Source organism: Rhodnius prolixus, unplaced genomic scaffold (genome assembly GCF_049639745.1).
Source record: "Rhodnius prolixus isolate KJV_2025 unplaced genomic scaffold, Rpr scaffold_4, whole genome shotgun sequence".
Lineage (NCBI taxonomy): Eukaryota > Metazoa > Arthropoda > Insecta > Hemiptera > Reduviidae > Rhodnius > Rhodnius prolixus.
The window spans coordinates 17,820,684-17,835,063 of NW_027411614.1; the positions used below are offsets into that span (position 1 = coordinate 17,820,684).

A 14,380-nucleotide genomic window follows, 5' to 3' on the forward strand; every position below is an offset into this window, starting at 1 on the left:
GATTAGATTGCTACGCGGTGATCCCGGGTTCGAATCAGCTACTGGCCACTTATATTTTCTCTTTCTTAGAGCTTCTCACAGCTCACTGTCCGGTGATGGGCAGTGTTAATCTATAACGAGAGAACGGTGTTTAAACTAGCAAATGCTTAAATATTCTGATAGTTTTTCATCTTACAAGTATCGGTGACAATTTCTATTTTTTTGGAAATGAGTTTTTGAAGGTAACTCAAATTTTAGGAATTTAGAGAAAATTTATGATTTACAATTTTGAGAATGAATCGTTTAGATTGAGTCGTGCCAGTGTTCTTACCAGCTTTTTTTTTTTTTTTTTTGCGATACGCTATTCTCATTACATTTCAGCCATAAAATTTATTAGATCACGTCCATTAATACGTCACGAAAATTAGATTTATTAACAATTTCACTAATTGTAATTAAACTGTTATTTTTACTCCTGCGTTAGCAACAAATTTTTGCATTGTAATTTTTCAAAACAAAAGAAGTGAATGGTTAAAATATTAATTACAGACGTGACATTTAAACTCAACTAGATGAGTGTAATCCTGAATACAGAATTTTACTGGTTTTGTAAGCAAGCATCTTGAATTAATTTATAAATAAGTATATGTGTAAATGCATAATGAGGTGTGCAAATGACGTGAGAAGTCAGTTTAAGTGTGGTGGCTGTCACTGACAAAGTGCGGCACACGATTATTTATAGAAATGTCAGGTTAAAACAAAATTTATCTTCATTCATTTATGTAAATAATATATATCATTAAATTAAAATTGTGTACATGAATTTCTTTATTTTTAAAATATAATTTTCGGTAAAATAAAATGACAATGAAAACAATATTAAGTCAATAATTATTATAATCGTACACAATAAGTCAAAATTATGACAAATATAATTTGTACACATAAATTTACTTACCACAAATATAATTTGTAACCTTGATTTGTGACATCTCATGACAGAATTTCCATTAAAATCTACCCAAATTAAACTAAACTCACAATACTATTTCTTGCTTTAGTTTCGTTTCTTTAAAGAAGTTCAAAATTTTATTATGAATAAAAAAACAATGAAATAATTTCTTAAAATTGATTCTATAAATTTAGAAGCTCATCAAATATTTCGTATCTAGGGATACTTTAGTTCTGTTTGATTTTTACCAGAAGTTAGTTGGCATTTACTTCCCTTGGTTACCAAATATCTTGATTTCCTTTATTGTTTTTGACTTTATTTACTTTCACAAGTATAATTTCTACAATAAATGAAGCTGATGCAACATGATACATAGTACACATAGTAGATACATGAGTAGCATGAAGGAAGAATTCATCCGTAGGTGAAACTCCCAAAGAAAAACAGTTCACTATCGTGCACTGGCTCTTCCTTCATTAAGAAGATTAAAAAGATCGCGTGGTCACCAGCTCTACAATCGACTTGGTGGATTTTCCTGGTAAGCTGAGAAACTAGAGGGTTTTGGATGTAAAAAAAAATTGAAACGTGGAAATTAACATAACGGGATCTTGCGGTAATTCCTTTTTCTACACTCAGTTTTTAAGGTTCACAAAACAAATGAAATTACCAAGGCAACCAAAAAGTAAATCTAGTAAGAATTATCACCAAATGAAAACTTACAGCTATTTTTTCCATAAACGTTATTTAAAGTTTCTTTTAGTGGCCTTACTGAGACCCAGACCCAGTCCCCAGCCAACTCAACCAGGTTATTAAAATTCTCTAAAAGTGATTTCAAAACTGGGAAAAGGTAATAGATTTATTCGTTCTGAAGAGGGACCAGGTTGTGAGGGAATCTAAGACAGGGAATTTACAAGAAATGGACAAGAAGGCACCAGCTTATCTCTTGCGCCCAATCGAAGATCTTTATATATGCAAAAAAATATAAAGAGTAAGGATTCTTTATAGCTGATCAAATGGAGCAACAAAGATCTCCAAGAATATTGTAGCGCTGATTATTGGAAATGCGCCAACAGTCGGCTACTGGATACAAAGTCGCTGGCGCACTACCTGTGGAAATGTCTACACTTTGCAAAATACAGATTGGAGTATTTGGAGTGGAGGTAATACAGAGGGACAAGTTTATTAACCTGACTCTGAAGGATTTAAGAAGGTAACTGTTAGGTTCAAGTTAAACTAATGTGAGGATTGAATGTGGTAGTTAGGGTTTTATATTTTATATATTTTTATACTTAATACTTATATGGGGTTTAATGTTGATAAAAGTTAATATTTATTTATCCGAATTTTAGGCACATCAATATTTTAAGGCGCCCGAAGCCTTCTGCCAGCTTCTGGACAGTAACAAGAGAATAAAAGTATTCGCTAGAAGTATCCACGCCTTGAATTAAAATTAATTAAGGATAATTTTAGCATTTTATCATAAAATAAAATATGATAAAAAGCGCTGGATTCGCCTCACTTCGTAGTAAAATTGAAATGCGCAAAATTTGTTCATCATATCTGCAATGAACTAAAAAGAAAGAAAATATCTTTATTGATTACAGTTTTAAATTTTAAAAACAACTTGGTAAGAAAACTTGTGTTCAAAGTTAATAGAGAGAAGAAATGTGAATTCAAATCAAATAACCGAGATAAAATAGAGCAGAATATTAAAGGAAACATTAAATAAATTGATTGTTTTTTTGCTTCTTGGGCGGAATACAATGATTTCTTTGTTAGGCCTATATAGGTTTATACAGCGTGAAAACCCAATTGAAACTGCATTATTCTGGAAGCTCAGCACCAGCTAAATTACATTGCTATCAATATAAATCTACTCTAAAAATAAGAATGGACCATCCCAAGGCAGGGGTTCTGAAGGATTGTTGGACAGTGTGTTAGGTTTAGAAGGAATAAGGAAGTCTAGCAACGAGGGGAGTGTGGTACAAATGGAGGAATCTTGCGTCTCGCGCCGTGATAACAGGTCGGCGATAAATTATTGCAAGTTTCATTTTCAGCCCATCCTCCTGGCTGGCAGGATAGGATCTCCTTTACTTGCTCCTTCTGCTGCAGTATAGAGCTACCACCAGCTTTGGAGAGCAGACATACTCCACCTCCAATCACAAACCACTACTAGCCCCGTCGAACAGCGGGCGAGCTCCAAAGAGTTTGTCTGGACGACGGATATGAATCAATAACCATTCAATGATGGGGGCCTATTGCTCCCTCTGCTGTTCCTCTACTTCGTCTTCTTCCAAAAACTCAACCCCACATATCCTACCCTCTTCCTCTTCACCAGCTATTTCCACTCCCTTTATATCCTGTTATCGCATGATTTACCATCTCCAATATATTCTCTCGGCATTTTTTAATTCCCCATCCTTCCTTATTTTACCTCCTTGTACCCAAAGCTTTGGCCTCTTTTTTTTTTTGCCCCTTCCACAGCTGATGGAACTCAAACAAAAACTTGATATTGGAAGAAATATTGTGAAAATGGCATTGGAAAGAATACACAAAAATCTCTTTTATGTTCAAATAGTTGACTGTGTATTGTACCTTTCAGGCAAAATACTGAAACTCAACTAACCAAGAAAAATTTAAGGACTTCCTCTGAGTTAGTCTGTTGCTGATCTTTTCTTTCTCCTCTTAAATATCACTATTGTTGTGTACGTTTTGGCAAGTTCGTGAACAGTTCACATAGATGACGTTCTGAAAGTCCGCAAATCTGTTCACAATCAATAGCTGTGAATCTGTGATGTGAACCAGGAAAATAGGCTTTTAGACTACTTAACTTGTTGATGATGATTGGATTTAATTATTTCTTGAAGGCTTGGTTCTATCAACAAAAAACATGAACGTCATCACATTATCACAAGATGATCCTCACCGCACAAAAACTCCGGATTAAACAATTCTCTGTCTTTATCCTATCCTCTTTTTTGGGATTTCTTCAACTACTGCATTTTTTTCCTTTCCTTATTTTCCGTAAATTTGTTTCAGTTTATCGTAAATTCAGTAAGTAACTTACCATAAACACTTCAACTCTCCTTTGCAGGTATGTATATCTGTTCAATTATTGTTCATTCATAATTTAGTTACATTTTTATAAACTTTATTTGCAAATCCTAAAAGTTGTACACCTTAAGGCGTTCCAAAACAGTTTTCTCTTTGAAGAAAACTGTGTTTTCCTTATTTTATTAATTGCTTTACCCCCCCAGACATCTTGTTACCGCAACGAATATGACAGCACCGCGCATCAACATTCAAATTAATTCATTAATAACCAAAAAATAAAAGAGGGGAATCATATGACGTATTAGTGTGACTCAATGGATGACTCAATAAAAAATGAATAATAAAAAAGCACGCAATATTACCTACAATATAAATGTGTATTCATGTACCAGTTTATCACCTACATAGGGTAAAATTTATCAATCAATCATTGATAGTGAGTAATCAGAAAATTGGGAATTTTTAGCGTGATGTTTACTCATATTGTTCCAGAAAATAAAACTACCTTATTAAAAATTATTTCGTTATATTTTAAGACTATTGAGCCTAAGATATAGATAGAATTTTGTATGTAGGGCTGTAGGGTGATTCTTAGATGTTGCGATGCCTTCAGCTAGAATAGGGTATGCAATGTCAGGCTCTGGTTAGCGAGGCCTCAAATGGATATAGCTATGATGTAACTATAAGGCGACCTCTTCTTGAATTTAGTCTCGCCGGATTCTATTTAGTTATGAATAGTGCTTTACTGTAATCTCCAGGTTTAAAGAGAAGTAGAGAAGCGAAAAACACTTATTTCTGAAACTATGTAGTCTCTCTCACCTTTATAAATGAATTGATTTCTGAATCTATGAACACTTCGACTAACAAAATGTATTGTTGAAGAGAATAAATTAAATTTTTATAAATATATATATATATATATTTATAAAGATCAAAATGAACAAAGTGCCAACTGAAAAGGAATGTCATAATGTCAAGTAAAAGGAATAAATAATGGGGAGAATATTCAAAGGGTGACACTGTCAATAATGTCATGACAACAGATGGTTCTAAAAGGAAATTCTGTCTTTAAATATAATAATATAGTACAAGGGGCTACTTTAACTGGTTTATCTACCGAAGGCGGATACAAGAATAGTTGGTTTTTAGTCCGAAGAGAAAAGATTTACCCTGAATAGACCTGCTGAATACCCTAACACGAATTTTTCTTACTTTTAAATCTCAAATCGTAGACATTTGATTAAATATTAGATGTCCTCAATGTTATGCAAGTAAAGTAATTGCAATCTTTTTCAGGAGTTGCAGAGTCTAAGTCCGTGCTGTACTATTAACTCTTTGTCCAACAAATAAAATTAGCTACCCACTGGGCTCGAACTGGGGATCTCTAACTAACAATCATTACACCATACTGGCCCCACTTCTCATTGTTACGTACCTTCAATTTAATGCATTTTTTTTAAGGGTTCTCTGATATTCCAGTTCCTCCAAAAACCTCTAAATACTCATATTTACTGGCTAGTGTTGAGATTTGAAAACGTAAATTTTGTTGGTGAATAGTATATCCTCGTACCGGAGCAATATTGGCTATTAATTCCTTCCTGTCCTCTTCATACTGTAGACGGGGGGGTATCAAACTGGCAGCCCCCGAGGTAATTTCTTGTGGCCCACGATGTACTAGAATAAAAAGAAAATAGAAAAAGTTTTCATGAAGGAAATAGCGCTTAGGGGAGATCCAGGCAATATCGTACTCACAAATCCCAGTTTCCGTTAACTACTGAATTGTATAAACGGGCTGACTTAGTTCCAGAGACGTTTGGAAGCCATATATGTCGGCCACTCTCAGTGGAATTCCAGAGTGATCTGGTTTTAAAAGACAAGGTAGGAATTCCCAAGATATATTCTTATTTTGGTGAGAAATATCCAAAAATGTTTGCTGTACAAATTTTATATTATTTTTGGAGTACGTCCTTGTGTGAGCAACTATTTTCGACTATGAAATTAAATAAAACGGCTCACAGATCAAGATTGACTGATAAACATCTCTCTACCTTAATGAAGATTGTCTGTTCTCAGTCTCTGTATCCAGCAATTAGAAAACTAGAACAAATTTGTAAATATGTTGTGGCCCGCGTGAATCTTTCCTTTTGCACCAAGTGGCCCGTGGTTTAATCAAGTTTGACACCCTTGCAATCATCATGATATGCTAGAAATCTTTCTCTTCATTACAGTATGTACAAAGAGCTGAAAAACTCTTTTTGATTCCAAGTAAATATGCTCTCCAACTTCGTGATCAGCATCCACAACCTACTTCTAGCTTTGACAAAGGTTTTGCTGGTAGAGATGCCCTCGTACCACATTCTCTTTGGTAATTCCTGTATTACTGTACAGTAAAAGTTACCTTCACCTAGTTTTGTAGGCAATACTACCAGTCTCTTCTGCACTGCAGTTTCCCTTTAAATCAGAATGATTCCAATTCTCGTATTATCAGTGTCCTTCTAGGCAAAAGCATTTCCATCCTAACTTTAACCTTACCTCTAACCCAGAGACTCTGTACCGAGAATCCTTGCTCTTTTAGCTCTGCTACCATTTTTAAGATTATTGTAGTAGTATGATTTATGTACGTAGGACGACAAATATATGTATGTATTTCTGCTATCGTACAATATCTAAAATAATAATGTATTTGTTTTTCTGCAATGTAGCTGAATGCAATATCTAAACCTAGCTATAACGCCCATAATTACGAACAGAGTACACTACAGTCACTACTTTATTAATTTTCAATCCGTCCGTGCACCTGAGTAATGGAAGGAAGTGCACTCCTCAAATATAGAATTCCTTAAATTTTCAGTGAGTTTAAAGAATGTTAAAATTTCAAGTTATGTAACAGTGGCACAATTATTTGAATTTTTTTTTTTTTTTTTTTTTTTTTTTTTTTTTTAATAAAGAAACTATTGAATAATTAAAAATGAAATGGCAAGAAGAATCAATTGATTCATCAATATTATAGCGCGCTATTTCGCCATTAAATTTAAATACAGAGCATAGAAGCGGATGTCTTGAACAAGTAGCAGTTATTTATGGTGCAGTTATGCTATTATAGCTCAATATATCATGGCTATAACTTGTACTGTCTATTCAAGGAATAAAATTTACTCTCTTACGGCTTAATATTCAATTTATTGAATTTATATTCCAAAATAGAGTACATTTTTTGCGTAGTCTTAAAAAAAAGAAGAAAGAATTGCATTTAATAAATGATGTTAATTTAATAAAGTATTTAATACAATGGTTAAAAAAAAACATATATATATAATATATACTTAAATGCTTTTCAGTTCTTTGTGTAGCAATCTCGAGGACTAGAATTCGATAATTAATACGAGCTTAAAATAATCCCTTGGTAACGCACTGGTCTCGGGTGGAAACCGAGTCTCCGCCCATTGTTCAGAACTTAGTGCTGACAAGGATGAACAATGGTCTGAAGAGCGATCACTTCCTGAAGAATGAACGTGCATTACAAAATGTTATGTCTTCAAATTGTTGACAGAAATGTTAACTAGAAGATGAAAAAGAAAGAACTATCTTAGTAAATAGTTGCATTTAAAAATGAGTACAAGTAAAATAAGGACTTAGTTGTCGAAAAGCAAAAAGAGTGTTAGTTTCAGTTTCTTTCGAAAATTAGTTAATTAAGAACAGTTTTAAAATGAACTGAGGAACACTCTTACATAGTCTGTCACATTTAAAACATGGTTGATTCTGCAATGGTGGATAATATCATTGGATTTACCTCTGATGATGGTTTTATGTCTAAAACCTGTCAATTACAGGACAAACATGCGTGCTTCACGGTTAAAATAAACAATATCTTTATTTATATTCAAAATGTGTTTAGTGCTAAATGATATTGTTCATTCTATTCGTCGTTAAGGTGCACATTTATTTTAGACCTGATTGCTTTCTAATTTTCTCGAATAAAACGACGTAAATTGATAAAATCTGAAAGTGAAAGAGAAGCGGCATGAAATAAAGAAACTAATAATAACAAAATCTGAATTATTTGTTTAAACTAATCGCTGAATAAGCCGCTCTTATCTCATATTAATATTTATAAGTTTGTGAGATAATTAGAATGCTCGATTGAGAGAATCAAACTTTCATTTAACTGGAGATAAAGTTTCTAATTTGAATCACTGTGAGATTTTATTTATAAATTGTTTATATAAGTTTGAAAAGAACCATTAAAATTTAAACAAGAAGATGGTTTACTTAAAATTTCTTTTATGGTTAATTACTTTGCCATAGAGCGCATTGATACAAAAAGTAAGCTTTATGTTACTGACATGTGTTTTTAAATCCGAAGATAAAAGAAATAATAATATTACTTAGTTGATAAAAAAAGGAAGAAGAATAAACCCTCTGCCCCCATGCTGTGCTTTCTCTTCCGCTGTCTATCGGCTTTGTAAGAACTGTGGTCTCGACAAGAATATGCCCTCCAAACGAGAGATCCAAAGCTATTGTTTCATTCCAACTGTTTCCCTCCTCGTCTAGCCATTACATTTATTCTTAACTTCTTACTCGTTCCATTAACCGGATATAGTCTCTTCATTGCTTCTTAGTTTCCCATTTCCGGAACTTATTTCAAGCCATGATCACTATAATCGTTTCTCATAACTTCTAAACGGATTCCTTCTGTTTTATCGAGTGTTCAGATTCTGATTTTTAACGTTTAACTTGGCGCCCTCCTTGTCCAGGAAATAGTTCCTAAATATTTTAATAATCACGACTGGAATGCATGGTGTAATGACTTAGTTAAAGAGTTTGTATATTAGGTACAAGAAATGGAAGGCTTCAGATGAATTATGGCCGATCAAGCCAGAACGGTACGCAGTTTCATCAACAATTGTACTTACAGAATCTATTTAAGAAGGTTTGGGGTGCAATTCTTTGGTTATAATAGTAAAATTGGACTTTACTTCTTGAAAAAATAGCAATAAATGTTTGAATAACCTTGGAACTTGTAACCATCTGATAGGTCGTGATATTTTCAGCTTTTTTCCAAAAGTGATGTAAACAGGTCACATTGATTTTTTTTTTTTTTTTTTTTTTTTTTTTTTTTTTTTTTTTTTTTTTTGGCGCATTAACAGCTGAGGTCATTAGCGCCCGGAGCTTTTTCCAGTGCACTGCCGGCCTCCGGACAGTGTTCTCTCGTTACAGACAACACTGTCCATCACCGAACAGTGAGCTGTAAGAAGCTCCTAGGAAGAGAAAATCTAAGGGTCAGCTGCTGGATTCGAACCCGGGACCTCCGCGTGACATTGATTTAAAAAGATTTACATTATTTACAAGAAAAAGCATATGAAAACATGTTTATTGTAAACTCCAAAATTGCGAAATAATTAGAGAACTTATTCTGGCTGTTTTGATCAGAAAAATTTCAGGTAGTACGTGAATAATTTGCACAGTTACTATCCAAATCATTGTAATAACTTCATTTTTTGTCAACTCAACAACAAATCAATGGCAGCTCTTCAGGAAAACCAGTTCTGTGCGAATTCCTTCGCGGATAAATCTGGGTTATAGATTTTTCTGGCCAATACGTCCTGAAAGAAGGTCTACTTTCGGAATAAACCCACTCCTGGACTCTTGGGTTATTTTTGACAGTTCATGAAACTTCTTCTTTTCCAGTACCGTAAAATATTGCTAGAACTGTTTAGTTCTGTAAAAATGGATTTCTTTTCGGATCTATCACGGGAAAAAGCTGTGGGAGCCAATGAACTTCGATGTTGAGATGCCTTAAATTTGAAATTAATAAATAAAACAATAATCTATTGTGTTGAAAACTAGGGTAATATTGAGGGCCATTTAGAGAGATCAAGTATCAAACAGACCAGCTTGAAAACTGAGAAATTACAAGTACATCAAATACGGATGGTGCAACCGCAGCATGGTGGCTACTCCAAGCGGAATCCCATAACCACTTTGCGGTTAGTTGCAACAGATAAAAGTTTCTTATTGGACAGTGCTACTGGCAGAATGTAGCTGGTACAAGTTTCAAGCTAAAAATATTCAAGTAATGGTAATTTTCAATAGTCACCATTTTTTTGTTTTATAATGCCACACTGTGCGGGGTATACAAGTGAAAAACTCCTAGGGGTTTGGAAAAGCGAAGTTTAATAGAGGAAATCAGACTAAAGTGAGTGGATGGTGATTGGAAGATAAGAAAAAACTAAGAATTGATACAGTCATTTGAAAAACCAGATATAATCGCCAAATAAAGAAAAAGGAAGATTGAGGTGATTGGATCACGTGGAAAGGATGGTAAGAGAACGTCCACCAGGGAAGCTCCAAAATGGAGACTCAGAATGGGCAAGAATTCAAAGATGCCCGCGACTTGGATGGCAGGATGTCGTAGAGGAGAACATCCGTCGATTGGTGAGAGATGGCCAAAGATCGTGCAGGATGTGGTACACTTCTTGAGGAGGTCCAAGCCCTACTTTAGAGAGAGTTCCGCAAACGGTTTGCCACAGCACTCTGCTGGAAAGTGTTTATTTACGTATTATTATTATTATTTACACACATTGCCTAATTTTTATTAAAATGTATAGTCTTGGTCATAGACCGTCAGGCGAGTTACCAAAGCTCAATTGATCTATTTTGGCTGTAGAGAAGTACACCTCGATATTTCAAAAACAAAGCGAAAGATCCTTGATAGAGCGAATTACGAAGCAAAGATGCCAAACTCTACTTTACTGAAATTTAATATTACTGAAAACTATGAAAACCATGGTTTAAGGGAACTGTCACTAATAAATGGGTTGTTACGACAATAAGCAGGCTGAGAGCAAACCACGCGGTGTGCGGACCGTATCTACACAGGATCAACAAAAGGTCCTCTCCTCTTTGCGTAGATTGCAAAGATCCTCCACAAGGAGGATTTCAAACATGTAATAATGATATGTCTACGTTATGTGGTAGAAAGGAAACGAATGTTTGACGACATATACACAGGTATTTAGATGTACCATTTCGCTACGAAGACATAATATTTTCCAACAGCATATATGTGCTTAAATCTATAGCAGAGCTAGCAATGAAATATGAATGTATTTAAAAGTTGTAGAATGAATGCAAGAAAATGATTAGAGAAGGATTACGTGATTTTAATTTCGGTAAAGCTATAAGGATGGCAGGAATATAGAGTACTGATCCATCCATTAGCTGTAGTTTATGTAAATAGTTGTATATAGCAGAGGGATGAATGTGTGAAGCAAATGTATTTATAAGTAAGAATGGAGAGTGAGTGATATTCTAGTGATAAGCACCTAGACGATGCTGGCTGTAGCTGAAGCGCGAAAGCCAATGCCAAAAAAAAAAAAAGCTGCAGTCGAGAAAATATCAGTTTATTTTTATTCTCATATTTCCGGATTTACTGATATCGAGATCAAAAGTTAAAATTCCATGGAAATCACAAAGCTGGATTTTCTAAAGTTTTCTGTAGATGCCTAGATGTGATGAAAGCCATTGCAGCAAAAATTTATATTCTAAAGATGATTAGTACTTAAAATGTAAGTAAAAAAATTATTCAATATTTTTCCAAGATTCGACCTCCTTTTTCGCTCATTTCCAAAACTGTAGTTTATTTGAAATTCGACAAGGTAAGATAATTTTGTTTTTTATGCGCCTTCTTGATGGCCAAACAGGAAGCGGATAGATGAGAAAGTTGTTCAGGTCTGTTTACTTCCAACTTTGTTTCCAGGGCCTAGAAGAGAAAAGAAAGAAAAAAAAGAATTAGGGCTACGAAGAAGAATAGCCCAGGATATTTTCCGCCTTCTTTTAGCATCACGAGGAACAACAGGGCGAACTGCCTACTACCACCCTTCACCAGTCCACAGCCGACAAAACTTGTATAAAGTATATAAATATAACATTCTATCGTCGCGTGTATATTCTTCACCCTCGCCTTGAATCTCGACCGTGTTCGCTCTTACTAACGCTACTACATTTCCTTCATATCCAGTCAAATTCTCGCGTGTAAGCCAACAGAAGTTAGATATATAAAATGTTTTAACGAGATCTTCTTTTTAAAAAACTTATTCGTAGACGCTTTTGTTTATTTTAATATTTACACCTTCCACCATTTCTCCTTCCAAGGAAAATTAAGTTAAACAACTTTTAGACGTAGTATTACTTTTCTAAGTTTTTTAATTGGGATGTTCAGGATTTACATTAGCATCTCATTATTTGGATTTCCTTTTCTTAAAAGTTCAAATTAATTGTCTCTAAAAACTGGTCAATTAATTAATTTATAAACTGGATTTTTGGGGCTACAGAAAAACCAATATTCAAAATGATAATATCAAAAATTACTGTAGCCATCTTTTCAGATACCCTCGCACTTTCGTGTACGAGGTGTGGTTACTAATTAACGAGACTATTGCTGTAAAACATTTTATTTTAAATTTATACATATTTAGTTATTATCACCTTCAATATACACCCCTCACCTATCCCTACAACACTTCATGCGAATTTACCAAATTCGAAACAGTGCTGGAAGTCTTTTTCTGTGAACTCCTGTATGACGCGTGCCGCTTTTGCTTTCACAGCTTCAACGGACTGAAATCGTGTTCCTTTTAATGCAGATTTGACTTTGGGGAACAGATAAAAGTCACATGAGGCCAGGTCAGGCGAATAAGGCGGTTTTGGCCTAAAACTGGGATGTTGTACTTGGCTAGAAACGTCTTGACAGACAATGCAGTGTAAGCCGGCGCGTTGTCTTGCTGGAGAACCCATGACTTATTCTTCCACAAATCGGGTCGTTTTTTCTTTATTCTTTCACGGAGTTGAGCTAGCACCTCATGGTAGTAATGTTGATTAATTATAATCGATATTTTCATCCGTTTTGGACTTGGAAGGGCGACCCGGGCGGTCATCATCTCCGACGTCTTCTCGGCCATCTTGGAAACGCTTGAACCACTCAAAAACTCGCGCACGTGATTAACATTTATCACCATAAACTTCTTTTAATAAAAGATAAGTTTCAGTAGCGGTTTTATCAAGTTTTGATGTGAAATTTCACGACAATTCGTTGCTCTACTACATGTGCAGTATCATGTTTTCGGCAAAACGAAACTAACACCTCTTACTCAAACGACGGTTCCAGGCAGACAGATTTCTCTACAAGCATGTGAGACGCTGCAATCGAAAGAGAAGGCTTTGCGCTGCACAGCTGTCGGTCATTAAGATTTGGCGCATGCGAAGTTCTTCTGTAGCAGCATCAGTCTCGTTATTTAGTAGCCACACCTCGTATAGTGCTACATTGTCACCATTCTCGTACAATATAATATAGCGAAGCAGGAGTAATGAAGTAATTAAAACTGTCCATTAGACCAGATGTATAAGAGTTGATCGTCAAAAAAGTGTACAAAAAAGAGTAACGTTGATTCAAACTGTTCTTTTTGTCGTACTAATCAACCCTCATACCTACAAATGTAACACTTAAAAATAAGACTGTAAGTTTTCGTTAAGGATATATCCTCTTTTCTTGAATTTTACCTTTATTTGAAATTGAAAACAGTAGAAATAAGTGAATGACAAAATAGAAATCGACCATTCGAAAACGACTGGACGAAATCGACTGATGAAAATTAACTGGCCGAAATCGACCGATTGAAATAGACTACTTATTTATAGACTTCTTACTTTTTTCTGCTGTTTTTACTTGTCAGTACACACGCTCACATTATTACCGATTAGTCTGTTTCGACCAGTTTATTTTCTCCAGTCGATTTCGATCAGTGATTTAAACGGCTGAAAGGAAATACTTTCCTTCTCTCCATATGCTTGTGAATTTATAAATATATTTATTCGTTTCAAAATACTGGAACTCTTTTGTTTAAAGAATTGCTCTAATGAGTCACCGAGGATTATTTACTTTTATTTTACCTAGACATTGTTCAAATATTTCAATAAATTACTGCTGATTTGGAAGTAGGAATTATTATAGCGTAACAGTATCAGCTGATGAGACGAAGTTGTATGACGCGATAATTAAGTATGGTGCTCTATTAGAGCTGCAAATTTCTTGATTAGCTGAAATTGAAATGGTGGATGTTGGTGGTATGAGTGCAATTGTCGTTGTTATTTGTGTCTCGCTAGAGAAGAATCACTTACTGAAACAATTGCAATGGTGGACCGAAAAGGATGTTAAAAAAAAAGAAGGGCAAAGTGAGAACAAAGAATAGCGGGTCAATTGGATGACGAGAAGATGTGGAATCCAGACTCACACTTTCGAGTCTGTAAAGGAGAGTCTCCTCATTTATGGCCAGCTAGTAACAATAACTGAAGCAGTAGAGAGTCTAGAACATCTTTAATTAAAGGAGTGTCACAGAA

General features: G+C 34.7%; 1 protein-coding gene across 11 annotated transcripts in view; it reads right to left on the reverse strand.

The window, feature by feature from the left end:
- The window catches only part of LOC141456070 (irregular chiasm C-roughest protein-like), a 921,342-nt gene that overhangs the window by 42,676 nt on the left and 864,286 nt on the right, over positions 1-14,380 (reverse strand). For 2 of the 11 annotated variants that reach the window (XM_074131684.1, XM_074131686.1), the window contains exon 1: positions 938-1,150. The exons of 8 other annotated variants lie outside the window; for them this stretch is intronic. In XM_074131684.1, coding sequence (XP_073987785.1) covers positions 938-971 — 34 coding nt within the window. In that variant the 5' untranslated portion in view covers positions 972-1,150. Of the gene's footprint in view, positions 1-937; positions 1,152-14,380 lie in introns of those variants that run through there. One more of the 11 variants, XM_074131675.1, reaches the window with a different exon arrangement.